The sequence below is a fragment of the Suricata suricatta genome, chromosome 9, assembly GCF_006229205.1.
Source record: "Suricata suricatta isolate VVHF042 chromosome 9, meerkat_22Aug2017_6uvM2_HiC, whole genome shotgun sequence".
Lineage (NCBI taxonomy): Eukaryota > Metazoa > Chordata > Mammalia > Carnivora > Herpestidae > Suricata > Suricata suricatta.
This window is the reverse complement of record NC_043708.1, coordinates 98,262,118-98,275,656: the sequence shown is the minus strand read 5'-3', so window position 1 is coordinate 98,275,656 and position 13,539 is coordinate 98,262,118. Positions and strand designations below refer to the sequence as shown.

Here is a 13,539-nt window from a genome sequence, read left to right as displayed (position 1 = left end):
GTTAATTCATCACCTTCTCTAAAAGGCAAACTCTTTGCAGATTAGCTCTTCTAAAGACTTCTGAACATTTTTAAAGTTCATAATTTGAATATAAAATCGTGATCTCTTTACAACTGCTGATTCACACAGGTCAGATACTTTATGACTTTGAAGAGAAATCAGGATATGGCAAAAATTAAGTAAACATTTTAATATAATCAAAAATTTTGGCATTCTATGTTTTCTATTATTTAATGTTTTTGTTCTTTGTTAGTGAGGGTATTTCTCTTTCTGAGAAGCTTTTAATCATTTAACTTTACATGAATTTCTTCTATTTAATAGGATTTCAAGTTTATTTAACATCCTCCAACACATTCTAAAGAAATTGAGTAGGTAAGTATTTTTTGGACATTTTGCATTGATATGTATGATTTTCTTGGGTGAAAATTCATAGAAACTTGGAATATATACTATGAGGGGTAGATAAAAAGCAACCCAGAAATACAACATTTGTTCTATTTTGTCAAGACTGAAATTGTGAAAATATAAATAAGAGGATAAAATAAAAGTATCTGACTTGGTAACAATTAAACATTTTTCTGTAAGTCTCTGTTGTATTGGTTTCCTACTGTCACTAACAAATTACCACACATTTACTGGCTTAAAACAGCACAGACTTATTTTTACAGTTTTAGAGGTCAGAAATCCAAAATCATTTTCACTAGTCTAAACTCATGCCAGCAGAGCTGACTCTTTGGAGATTCTAAGGGGACAGTTATATTCCTTGTGGCTTCTTTCTCCATCTTCAAAGCGCATCCCTCAAATTTCTGCTTTGTTTGTCACATTGCACCTAAATCACATAGCCATAACATTCCAAAGTTGTGGAGATTAGGATATGGATATTCTGGGGGCCATTTAAGGAGCCTAGCCTAGCTATACTATTTATATACTCAGGATAAGGGAGCAACATAGTGCTAGTGTTCAAAACTCATTAAGTCCATGAGAAATCTTGAATATGGATTCCCCACCTGATTATTTTTATCAGACTGTTTTGTTATGTGAACATTTGCACTCCTGTTATGCCCTTACCAAAAGATAAACTAAAAAACAGTTCAAGAGTCTGAACTAAAAGTAAAAAATCTCAAACTTCTAAGTCTTCTACTAATTATGCAACTTATTATGTTAGTTTCCTTGTTTATAAAATTATGGTGTTGAGTTTAGTAATTTCCTAGGTACTTTTTAGTTCTGTGATTCTGTAGCAGGAATTTTATTTTATGTGTTATGTTCTTCATGAGAATCACAGTACTTATACGTGACGTTTGTCAAATCCTTTTTGAAATTTTATTATCGATAGCTTAGTTTGTGTATTCATTTTCTACTGCAGCTATAGCAAAGTCCCACAAAATTCATGTTGTAAAACAGTACAAATTTTTTATCTTTCACTTCTGTAAGTGTAACAAGTCTCTGGGCTAAAATCAAGGTGTCAGCAGGAGTGATTTTTTTTTTCTGTAGACTCTGGGTATGGTCTCTTTCCTGGACATTTGTAAATTCTAGAGGCCACCACTCCTTGGCCTGTTGACCTTTTCCTTTTTCAAAGTTTCATAGGCAGGTGGAGACCTCACATTACATCATTCTGACTTCTTTCATAGTTATATCTCCCTGCTGAGTCATTCCTGCCTCCCTCTTCTACACTGAAGGACTCATGAGTACAGTGGGCCCACTAACATAATCCAGAAAAATCTTACCATTTTAAAGTCAACAGATTAGGAAGTTTAATTCCACCTTAATTCTGCTTTGCCATGTAATATAACGTATTCATAGATTCCAGGGTTTAAGGTATAGGCATCTGCCTGCCATAGGTAGTATCCATTCATGTACATTGCACTGGATGGTACTTTTAAGATTCTCTTCCTTGAAGTATCACATTTCCCATGAATTCTCTGCAAACCAAAGCTTTCTTCATTTTTAGTGAAGGTAGTTAAGATACATGATTTTCATTGACATGCTTTTCAGTATATGTTATCCATGGATTAGGCAGATCGTTTCCCATTAAAGTATTGAAAATTGAGATAACAGTAAAAAGAAAGGAATTATATATCCTGAACTTTGGAATAAGAATTAAAATAATTACCTAAAAATCATGAAAATAGTTAAAAATAAGACTTAAGACTTATTTGATCATAAAGTGTTTTTAGAGGCAGTATTCCCCTCCTATAGTTGTTTTCAATTTTACTAATAGATCATGATTAAGAAAATGCTATTCAAATTGACACCATGAGCCAATGAGTTGAATTCCTTGTGTGATCTAGCTTGCAGGAGGGTTCCTACTTGTTGTCTCATGCAGCAGAAGATTCTTCACTCCTGATCTACAAGATGTCTGATGGAAAAGTTACCAGGACAGCCTACAATTTACATAAAATGCATTGCAGCCTTCCTGGTGTCCCTTCCAGTCTCTCAGTTCCCTGGGTCCCTTTAGATCCCAGTCTCTTACTACCATATCATATCCACCATGGAAGAATACCTTGTACTTTTCCACCTAAATCAGTAGGTCCCACACCACAACAAAAGGTAAGATCTTTTTGGCAATTAAATGTTCTACTAGGTTGTTTATTATTCATCTGTTTCATTGACAACAGAGTATTTCAACATCCTGTCTACATTTGCTCCATTAATCACAGCATCATTCTAAAAACTATATCCATAAGAAGAGTAGATAAAGTGGTATACTTTTCTGAGTCCATTCATTATCAGTGGAAGTTTCTATTTTTGTAAGGTTTATAAGTCAACTAAAGAAAACTCTAATAGCTTGCCCAGTGGGAGCATGAGTAATGTATCCACATAGTTAAATCCTTCTGTTCCTATGAAGAGCAAAGTTATATTTTTTCTGATTTTTATTTATGTATACTGTTCGATTTCATTAAATATTTGAGACAATTTGCCAAGGAATATTTACAATAAAATTACAGTGATACAATTAAAATTGATAAGTAGAATATAGAACAATAGAAAGGCAAGTGTTAGTCATTAGTGAATGCAGCACCTTATTAAATGTACAATGAACTGTTAAGGACTAAGACATTTCCCTGTCCGAATCTTTTGTAAAGCCATGGCTAAGATACTCTTCACCATGTCACTCCTTCTTTATATCATATAAGATATTCCACTTCGGGTTTAGTTGTAGGAAAAGTTTTGTTCTGTACAAGTGAATTTGAATGTTCAGGAAATAAAAACTGAGTGTATTTTCCTTCCCTGCTGCCAAAAATCTTTGAGTCAAAGTTACTGTCCAACTTCCATAATCTTCTCAATATGTGTGTCTCAGAACCAGCTGTCAGTTATCTAGCCTGTGGGTATCTTCTGTTCTCCACCCCCCTCCCATGGTATATTAATCTGTAAATGTTTTCAAGTCCTTTTAGAAATAACTGGGACCAAATATTGAGGATCTTTTTATAATTTAGAGTGAACAAGGTTGTTTATATTTTTCAGTTCTTTACCTAATGTTACTGTTTGGGAAGATCGTTTTAGAAATGAGAGCTTTTTGCTCATTCTTACCTAACTTTGGCCTTGAAAACATATGTGGTTAACTACTTGCTACAAGGGAAAGAATGGATAAAATTGTTAACACTTTAAACCATCTTATCTGCAGTTCTGGTTGGTTATTTCCAGTTTAAATTTCATTTGAGTAGTAATTTCTGTAACTTCTTAAGGCAAAAATTTCTTTACTAACTTAAATATAATAATCAAACACTACTTTTGAAAGATTTATATTCTTTCTAAGATAAATATTTCCATTTAATTTGGAAATTCTGATTATAGTGTCTCACTCATCAAATAATTCTGTATGGGAGTGACTTACTCCTTTTTGATACAATTCCATATATTCAGGGTTTGGCCACATAAATACAAAATTTACAAAATTAAACAGTTCAATTATATGTATACAACTAAGCAGTTGATGATTTGTATTTTTTTAAGACACTTCATGCCAAAGACAAATCCTTAGTGAGATTATCTAAGTCCCAGCTGCTAGATCCAGTAGACAGTTAGATAATTAATGCTTGGTTTGATATGTTTTCAAGTCCTTGAAAGTTTTTGATCATCTCTTAGACATCTCTCTAATCTAGCTTTATGTTTGCTGTGAATTACCTGACTTCCTCCTAACCAGGCCATGGGAATGGAATTTTCTAGTCCAGTTAGGGTAAGCACAGAGTTTCTGGCCTTAGCAGCAATAGGAAAAGACTAAAGCTTCAGGAAACCTGAGGATGTGAGACCCTACATGAAACAAAAATCATCCACAAATTTCATGATGTAAAAATTTATATAACAAATATTTCTGTCTCTGATATAATCCTTTAGTCCCTAGTCCACTTGAACTCAGTCCTCATATGAGTATAGTGCCGTAAGTACTAGCCCTGAGCCATATCCCAGTGGAGTCTATGTCAGCCTCCTTCTTCATGGAGGAGAGCTTAATAGGAGGATCCAGTTGCTTTCTGTGCTACTCCTGACTTCTCCCTCTTCCAGTCCTTTTGCAGAGGCTCTGTGCCCATCCTTTTTCTCTTTCTACAACTTAGGTAATAGATACTCATTATACACACACACACACACACACACACACACACACACACACACACACACGATCTTACAATGGAAGTTTTAAAATGCATACTTTCCTCAGCGATATAGTAGATACAATTTCAGGTCATCTCTATACTATTATAGTAAATATCAGCTGAGTGGGGAGTAGTATAGATAATCTGAAAATCGCAGCCCTTTTCTAATCAGTTCATTTGAAAAGTTCATGAGATTCACACAAACTGGCAGACTTAGATCCCAACTGGAGTTTGTCCTTTTGGTCATCTGATGGTAAACCAAAAAATGCCCCTGAAGAGATAACATACTAGGTTAGGGAAGCTGGAGTCTGGTGCATCTTTAGTGAGGTAGCCCCTTGGAGCAATGCTAACAGTATGTCTGCTATTTAGGAATGTGAGTGTGCTCGAGTAACATTGCCACCCCTCACCAGCAGGTCTGGAATTCACTGGACAAGATGTGAAGAAACAAAGGGTGCAAGGTGGCCAGGGAAAAATACAGGCAGAAATGGACAGGTTTGGGGGAGATGATTTTAGGCTGTACAGCTTTGGCCCTTCTCTGCAAGGCCTGACTTTCTCCATTACCACTTTTCAAAACTATATTCTTTTAGTGGCCAAGGAGGTGACAATTCCCAGATCTCATCTTCAGCAGGACTACAGTTAGCAAGGGATTGTGTCCTAAGAGTATGTCTTCTCTCTTCTGTAGACTGTGTGGGCTAGAAAGTGAGGGGGGACAACTAGGAGTAGACATTAAGGTAGAACTATTACCCCACCAAACTTTCTTCCTCCCACTTCTCTTCTTCCTTTCTTCCTTTGTCGCCTCCATCTATATTTTCTTCTTTTTCTTTTTTTGCAAGAACCTTCTCTTTCAGCTTCTCAACTTTTCCTTTTTAGTTGGGTTCTTTTCTCTGTTGCCTTCCCCCCGCCCCCACACACACATTTATTTTCCATTTTTTTCTCTGTAGAATTTTTCTAACTCTTTGTCTCTTTCTCCATTTTATAATTTTTCCCCTTTTACCACCTCTGGCCTTTTTCTTGTATTTCCTTTCTCTCCCTTCTTATTTTTCATTGCTACCTTTCTCCTGCCCTTCAGAGTCTTTATTGCAAACACGTTGCTCAAAAGGCCTGTCATCCTGTCATTTCTAATTTAACATTTCAGCCTCTTCCAGGTTTAACACACAGAGTAGTTTCTCCTTTCACTTCTCTCCATCTACCCTGACCTGTTCCTTCCCTGATTGCTATTTGAAAGTTTAGTACTTTACACTGTGTCAGATTAAAGTTTGTTTAGAAGCAGCCAGGTGGCTAGAGATTAAAAATATATACAGGACCACTTGCAACGTAATTAGTACAAATATAAATAATATGGAGTTGACTGTATATGAATATGTTGTAAACATGTTAAACTATGCTTCCTCTCTTAGGCTGGTGGAACAAGAATGCCTACACGCAGCCGCAGGAATCCAGTTTCCATGGAAACCAAAAGTCAGCCTGCTCAGCAAGTTGAAAATGAAGGAGAAGCTCCAAATAAAAGAAAAATAACTTAAGGACTGTACCATGGAAAATGAAGAAAAACTAGTTGCAACAGTGTTCAATTTAGAAAGTTTGAGGGGAAATCTGCCCAGAATATCAGTGGACAAAATGAACATATTCCTTTCAGTGTCCTTGAGAGTTCTTAGAGTGCCTTGAAAAAATATGTTGGCTGTGTAAAGGAATGTTTCAACTAAGATGGAATGTTATACTTTTACCACTTGACATTTGAGGAGACTCTAGATATGTTTTAACATTATCATGGCAGGGAAACATACAGAGAAGAAAAGTATTTTTATAGTAGACTTTTTCAAAAAACTGTAAATAGGAAAATCATTTGCTTTTTTCAAGAGCAATATTTATCATTGTGTGTTGTGTTAATACTTTGAATTATATCACCAGTCTGTTCAGATTGGCTCAAAAAGCTGAATCTTGCCACTGTCAGAAATAATTTTGAACAACATATACCTTGCTTCTGACACATTGTGACAGTTTTTATATGCTGTTTTAAAATGATTGTTGCAAGTTAATAAAGTTAATATCTTTAAAAACTTGATGAAATTTCATTACAGAAGCCAAAAATTAAAAATAAACAACTCCATGCCTCTAAAAAGTCACCAGTTAACAGTTTTCATGTTGGGCAACTATCAGTTTGTTTTTAAAAAAACAAACCTTCTGTGATGTTATAGTTTTGGTGATGAATGCCTCTATTTCCTGGCACAAATTTCAGCTGAGTGTTAAAATATGCTACTAAAAGCAGAGACGATCATGTTTTCCAGAAAAATCTCATTATTTCAGCTGACAAGGTAAATATGTGGTAAATCATAAGCAATTTTTTCTTTACTGATTAAATTTCCTAGGACTACAAAGATGAATTTGGAAAAGCTCATCATCACCTGATATTACTGTAGCCAATTTGGACTTAAGAAGGAATGGACTTATTTAATTTTTGTATCTTTGTTCTTTAATGTGCATGGAAACTTTCAGAAATATGTGCACCATTTGTAAAATACAAGTTTTGTAATCCAAAGTAATATCTACTTTGTTTTAGGGATTCTTAAATGTGTTTTATACTAGTATAAGAAACTAGTCTAGGAAATCTCAACTACTATAAGTAACAGTTGAATATTTTTATCCTCAACTGCCAAGTTGTATTTTGATTTTTTTAGTCAGATATAAAATATGTTTTAATTAATGAGTAATTAGTAAATTTGTTTTATGGATTTTAATATATAACTTCCTCATCCTGCCATTCCCTTTTATTTTTTTAATGTTTATTTTTGAGAGAGAAAGAGAGAGCATGGGGGAGGGGCAGAGATTTCAAAGCAGGCTCCACTGTGACACCAGAGAGCCCAGTGTGGAGCTTGAACTCACAAACTACGAGATCATAACCTGAGCTGAAGCCAGATGTTTAACTGACTGAGCGAGCCACCCTGGCACCCCCTGCCATTCCTTTTTTAAAACATTGAGCTTTTTTTTTTTTTTATCTTTGTCACATACTCCCATTTCCCAGACATATTTTAGTTATGAATCATTTGGCAGCAAACAAAGGGAGAGGCAGGGATTCCCTTGGAATTTGCTGTTTTAGAAAAAGCTAGACAATTATTTCTTTAGACTTCTAAATACCAGGAAAACTTGGCTCTCAATTTTTAATACTACTTTTTACTTAGTAAAATGGGTGGTCTTACAAGTGACTATTTTGAAATTATCTTAGCCATATATTTGAGTAACCCTGATGATGAATATGTAAATCTAGTCTTAGTTTTTCGTTTGTGCTTATTAATCAAGTCTCTTATTTATAATATGTATTTGATCCTGTTGGTGTTTTTTTCCCTTGATCTTTAGTACAAACATACCTCATTTTATTGCACTTTTCTTTGTTACACTTTTCAGATAGTACTTTTTTCCCCCCACCAATTGAAGGTTTGTGGCAACCATGGGTCAAGCAGAGTCAGTGTTGGGAAGGATGCAATGGACCTGGTCCACTTACACCCGTGGTGAAGGTATAATTTATACATACCTCTTGGAAAACATTTATTTCAATAAATGAGTGCATTTGTGTACCACACAATCTTAAGTAGGTCCCCATTGTTATTTTTATATTCTTTTTTCACATACTACAGTATTTGTTTATTTGACTTAACTACCTTTCTTCTTGAATAGACTATAGGCTATGCAAGAACAGGAACATACTTGTTTGGTTCGCAGTTGTCACAAACACCTAACTTAGTATTCTGTCTTATAGTTGCTTAGTAGATACAAGTTGGATTGATGCCTAAATGAAGGTCTAGGTATCAAGGATAGATTTTATTTTTTCCAGGAGCTCACATTCTGGTGGAGGACATAATGTTGAACTGTGTGGTAAGTGCTTTGATAAAGTAATATAAGAAAGTCAGATAACCTGAACCTGATAATTAAGGAAAGTTGTCTGAGATGAAGCTGAAGGTAAATCTTTTTGAAGTAAGAAAGAGTTATAAGGATAGAATGAAAGATCTTCCACATAAAAAGAAAGAAGCATATGCAAAGGTGAAAGATGGCCAGATTATAGGCTCTGAACTTGGGATTTGAGAGAAAAAGCTATAGGACAGGGACAGACCTGCCATTCTATGATGTTTGAATGTTGTGCTGTGCCATGTGGGAACTAGTAGTGAATTTTAATAAAAACAACATGGTCAGATAGGCTTTTGAAAAAGCTCTTGATGGCATCAGTGTAGAGCATGGAATAGAGCTGAGGAAGACTGTAGGAAAGGAGAAAAGTTGAAAAGCTATGTTACAATAATTGAAAACTAATAAAGGTCCTGAATTAAAGCAATAAGAGTAGGGATAGGCTCAAGTGTCAGGAGGAAAAAATGATAACTTAGTGAGGTCGTTGGTAAGAAGGGTCAACTATGGCTTTCAGAGAAATCCCAATTTCTCATTTCAGATATTGGGTAAATTGTGGTGTTACTGAGAAGGGAGGAGGACAAGTGTGGATAAGGAGTAGAGAGTTCAGTTAAAATATTCATTTTCTTTCATCGTATTTATTCCTTGGATTCTGGTTTGGATGCAATATTGGTTATATATTGCTGCAGTATAAGCTACCCCAAAATTTAGTTAAAACAACAAACATTTATTAGAGTTTCTGTGAGTCATCTTAGCTGGGCATCTCTGGCTTGCAGTCTTTCCTAAAGTTGCAGTCAGGCTGTTGGCTGGGGCTACAGTGATCTCAAGACTTGCCTGGGGCTCGAGCATCTACTTCAAAAAGGCGAAGCCAGGCTCCTGTTACTTGTCAGCCGGAAGCCTTATCCCCACTGGTTGGACCTCTTCATGGGTCTCTTGAGTATCCTTGTGACATAGCAGGTGGCTTACCCTAGAGTGAGCTCTCCAAGAGAAAGAGCAAAGAGGAAGCCATGATGTCTTTTTCTCTTAGTCAAATACGGTCACATCTGCTATATCCTTGAGATACAAGTCAGTAAGTGTCCACTCACGCCCCACCTCCTGAAAGAAGAACTATATGAAGGATGTGTACCTCAAGTGCATGAACATTGTAGGGATGCAGAAGAAGAATTTGGTTTGAGGTGGAGAGAAAAGAAAGGACACTGTTCAATGTCTTATTGCCAATATGTTGTACTTAATAGAGGTAGTTGATACCAAAGAAGATTGATAATTTGAGGTTTGAACTCAGAAGCCTGATCTTATCAGTACAGATTTGGGAATCATTATGTCCGTGGTGACTGAGAAAAATAGATAAGAACACAGCAGAAATGAGGATCCTGAGAGGAGGATTGTGAATCGAGTCCCAGGGAAAGCCATTTAACTTGAATAAAAGGAGGTTTTATTAAAGTGGCTAGTATGGAAAGCATTAAGGAATAAGTCATTGGGACAGGTGTGGGGCTGCATGTGGTCTCTGCTATCTTCTCCTGGCCTTGCCAGACAACTATGTCATCAGAATCCAGCAAAAACAAAAACAAAACACACACACACACACACACACACACACACACACACACACACACACACGGAAGCCCAAACTGATGGAGCTCTATCGGAAGGGAGGCATAACCATTCTGACACAGAACAGGAAGGTAAATACTACAGCGAGGAGGCTGAGGCTGACCTGCGGGACCTTGGCAGAGACTGTGAGCTGTAACAAGTACACACAGAGCTGCAAAGGCGCATGGCTGAGATCCAGGGCCTGAAAAGGATGAAGGAGTTTGAGATAGAAGATCGGAGATCCAGAGCTGCGTGTGTTTCATGACTCTAAAGATCAGTGCTGGGAGCCGCACCGGCCTTGCCGGATGACACGGTCACAGTAAGGAAATGGCAGACATTGCACGGCTCCTGCCATCAGAGGTGACATCTCCTTCTACTACTGCTCATGTGAAATTAAGCTTGTTGCTATTGATTAGGCCTCACAATGTTCCAAATCAGGCCGATATTCCCCACACAGTTACCCCATAAGAAAAGGCATTTTCCTGTACCTGCATAAGAGATTTTGGATCAAAACATTATGAATATTTGACAAAAGGCAATTCTAATGAGCCTTGCAGACCCAAAACATAAGGTGGGGGTGGGGGGGCTAAGAACATGAGAGTTATAATTAACTCTGGCCCGGAGAAGAGCCTAACTTAGTGATAAGAAACAGACAAGGACTGGACATAAGTTGCCACATATATTTTTGCTATTGGAGTCACAACTACCCCCCTCCTTGTACTGACTTCAGCTATAAGGATGGATAAAAAGTTAGAAACCCAGGCGCAAGGTCAACACACACAGGGCCCCCATTATGCTTACATCAAGGAAAGGGCTTTCTCTAGCAACTTGTTAACGAACATTCTTTCTCTTATGGTTTATGAGCTAGATAAAATAACTCCCAGCCTATCTACAATTTGACCTATGTTTTAATTTTAGCATTACTAACTTAAATAATATGTATATTCTCCTGTTTTTTACTAAAAACATCTTGTTATTCTCTTGATTGTAAAATTTACTTAACCTTACTGTAAGTGCATTACATGACTTGGTTATGACATGTTAATTAAAAACAAAGTCATAATTATTGGCCAAAAACCAACCTGTACAAAATAAGATAGGTTTGTTACCTTCTTAACCTTGGGGACTGATGCCAAAAATAAATTGGGATGGTTCTACAAAAATACTTCTGTAAAACTTGTTTCTGTACACCTTTGATGATTAAAGCACCTTATCACTAAGAGTTAGAAACTGTAAACAATTTCTATTTTCTGATGTCATGTTATTGCTTAACCAATGAAAAAGAACACCAAAGCAGACTGAACAGAGATGTCTGCCTGGTGATCAAGAAGAAAACTTATGGCTCTCTCATCTCTCTTGCACTCTCTCTCTCTTGTGCCGACACCGTCCATCCTTTCAGGGACCCCTGGACCTGCTGGAGCTGGACTCTGGCAGATCAGTTCATATTCCAGGTTGAAGAAAGGAAGAGATCAGACCCATGAGGCCAAGTAGAAAGTAGACGCCTATCACCTGCAGCTCCAGAACCTAACATATGAAGTGATACACCTGCAGAAAGAGATCACCAGATGTCTGGAGTGAAAGTTGAAGCATGAAGGAATTGATCTGGTCAGTTGAGAAGAGTTTTATAAGGAGCATCCTCCAGATATTAGCAAGGCTGAAGTCACCATGGGAAACCCTCACCAGCAAACCCTTGCACGTCTGGACTGGGAGCTGGAACAGCGGAAGAGGCTGGCAGAGAAGTACTAAGAGTGCCTGTCCAACAAGGAGAAGATCCTCAAGGAGACTGAGGTGAAGGAGTACCTAAGCAGCCTCAGGCTTGTTTCAGTAGCATCATGCAGGCTTCCCTCCCAGTGCAAGAGTACCTTTTCATGCTGTTTGACCAGGCTCACAAGTAATATGAGACAAAGTGGCCGGTTAGCTCAGTTGGTTAGAGCGTGGTGCTAATAACAAGTAATATGAGACAGCTAGACACCTGCCATCTCCCCTCTATGTCCTCTTTGACCAGGCCACTGCATGCAGGCAGGCCTGTGATAAGACGTTGTGGTGGTTGAAGGCAGTGTGGACAAAGCCAAGGCTTTGTTTAAGCCTCCTGAAGGCTCCTACGATGACGAGAGCGACTCTGACGCTGAGGAGGAGCAGACCACGAAACGCTGGTGACCTACACTGGGAGTTCAGTTGGATGACAAGCGCTTGCGGATGCTGAAGAGGCACCTGCTGTCTGTCATGTTGGACCTGAGGTGCAAAGATGACAGTGTGCTTCACCTGACTTTCTACTATTTCATGAACTTCAACTTCATGACCGTAAAAGCCAAAGTGATGACCACCATGGAGCTGATCACCCCCATCGGTGCAAGTGACTTTTGTCTCCTCACTCAGTCCTGAGCTGTTTGTATCCAGGAGATCACAGAAAGAAGACTCCAAATCCAGGCATTCAGTATCATTACCAGTGGCATCCTGACTTTGAGAGACTATGTACTTGACCTAGGTCATCTCTATTTGTGGGTACAGAAGCTAGGTGGCCTTCATTTCCCCAAAGAACAGCCCCAGCACACAGTGATTGCTGACCACTCGCTGAGTGCCTGCCACATGGAGACCACCATGAAACTGCTGAAGGGCCCTCCACAGTTTGCAACCCTGGAACATGGCATTATACCCATTACCAGTGATTGCCAGTACCTCTTCCCTGCAAAGGCTGTCTCCCACCCAGTGAAGTGGGTGATGATTGTTCACGAGGGCAATGAAGCTGCATTTCACCAAGGACATTGTGGAGGTGGGACTAGCTGAGGATACCCATCTCTGCTCCTGGCACTTGTGGAAAGGGGCACAGCCAAACTCCAGGCTGCTGAACCCCAGCTACTCCTCCATCCCACCCATTTTACAACTCTAAACTGGAAAGGGGAGAAAACCAGTAGCAACAATGACAACATTTGGGCCTTGGAGAGTGAGGTCAACATGGGTTACAGGAGCTGTGTGTCCCTCGACCCAGCTAGCAGCTCTTGACCAGCAAGCTGCAGTACCTATGTGTGCTGCTGGACGTCTGTGTGGACATAGAGTGCCATGACGGCAGCGTGGAGGGGCCCAAGGAGTTTCCCCAGGAGAAGATGTGTCTGTGGCTTTTCAGGGTCCCGGCAGGATGAAGCCATTTGAATATAACCAACCTCAAGGATTCTTCAGCCTTCACTGACATCCTACCCAGCCTGTTGATTCTTCCTAGGCTCTAGGCTCTATGTGCTGTGCCTCTGCTTTCTGCTCTGGCCCACATGTGGCTCTGATACTCTCCGAAGACAGGTGTTTGGGGCTTTTTTTTTTCCTATAGCCTATTAAAGTATCACTTGATCAAGTGAATAAATAAACATTAAGGAATAAGTAGAAGGTGAGATGGAAACAGTGAAATTCTTCATTGCCAAATGATCAGCAAAACTTGGAAATGATTTCGTTAGTTGGATCTTCTTTGGCAACTGCAAAGGAAGTTAAACTG

The 13,539-nt window shown here is 38.4% G+C and overlaps 1 protein-coding gene and 1 pseudogene across 7 annotated transcripts in view; both read left to right on the top strand.

Annotated features, from left to right (window-relative positions):
- The window catches only part of ICE2 (interactor of little elongation complex ELL subunit 2), a 65,809-nt gene extending 58,684 nt beyond the window's left edge, over positions 1–7,125 (top strand). For all 7 annotated transcript variants that reach the window (XM_029951917.1, XM_029951915.1, XM_029951911.1 and 4 more), the window contains 3 exons: positions 322–372; positions 2,289–2,547; positions 5,984–7,125. In XM_029951917.1, the coding sequence (XP_029807777.1) occupies positions 322–372; positions 2,289–2,547; positions 5,984–6,106 (433 nt within the window). In that variant the 3' untranslated portion in view covers positions 6,107–7,125. The remainder of the gene's footprint in view (positions 1–321; positions 373–2,288; positions 2,548–5,983) is intronic.
- A 427-nt stretch (positions 7,126–7,552) lies between these two features.
- On the top strand, positions 7,553–13,245 carry LOC115302322 (annotated as a pseudogene).
- Positions 13,246–13,539: the final 294 nt, after the last annotated feature.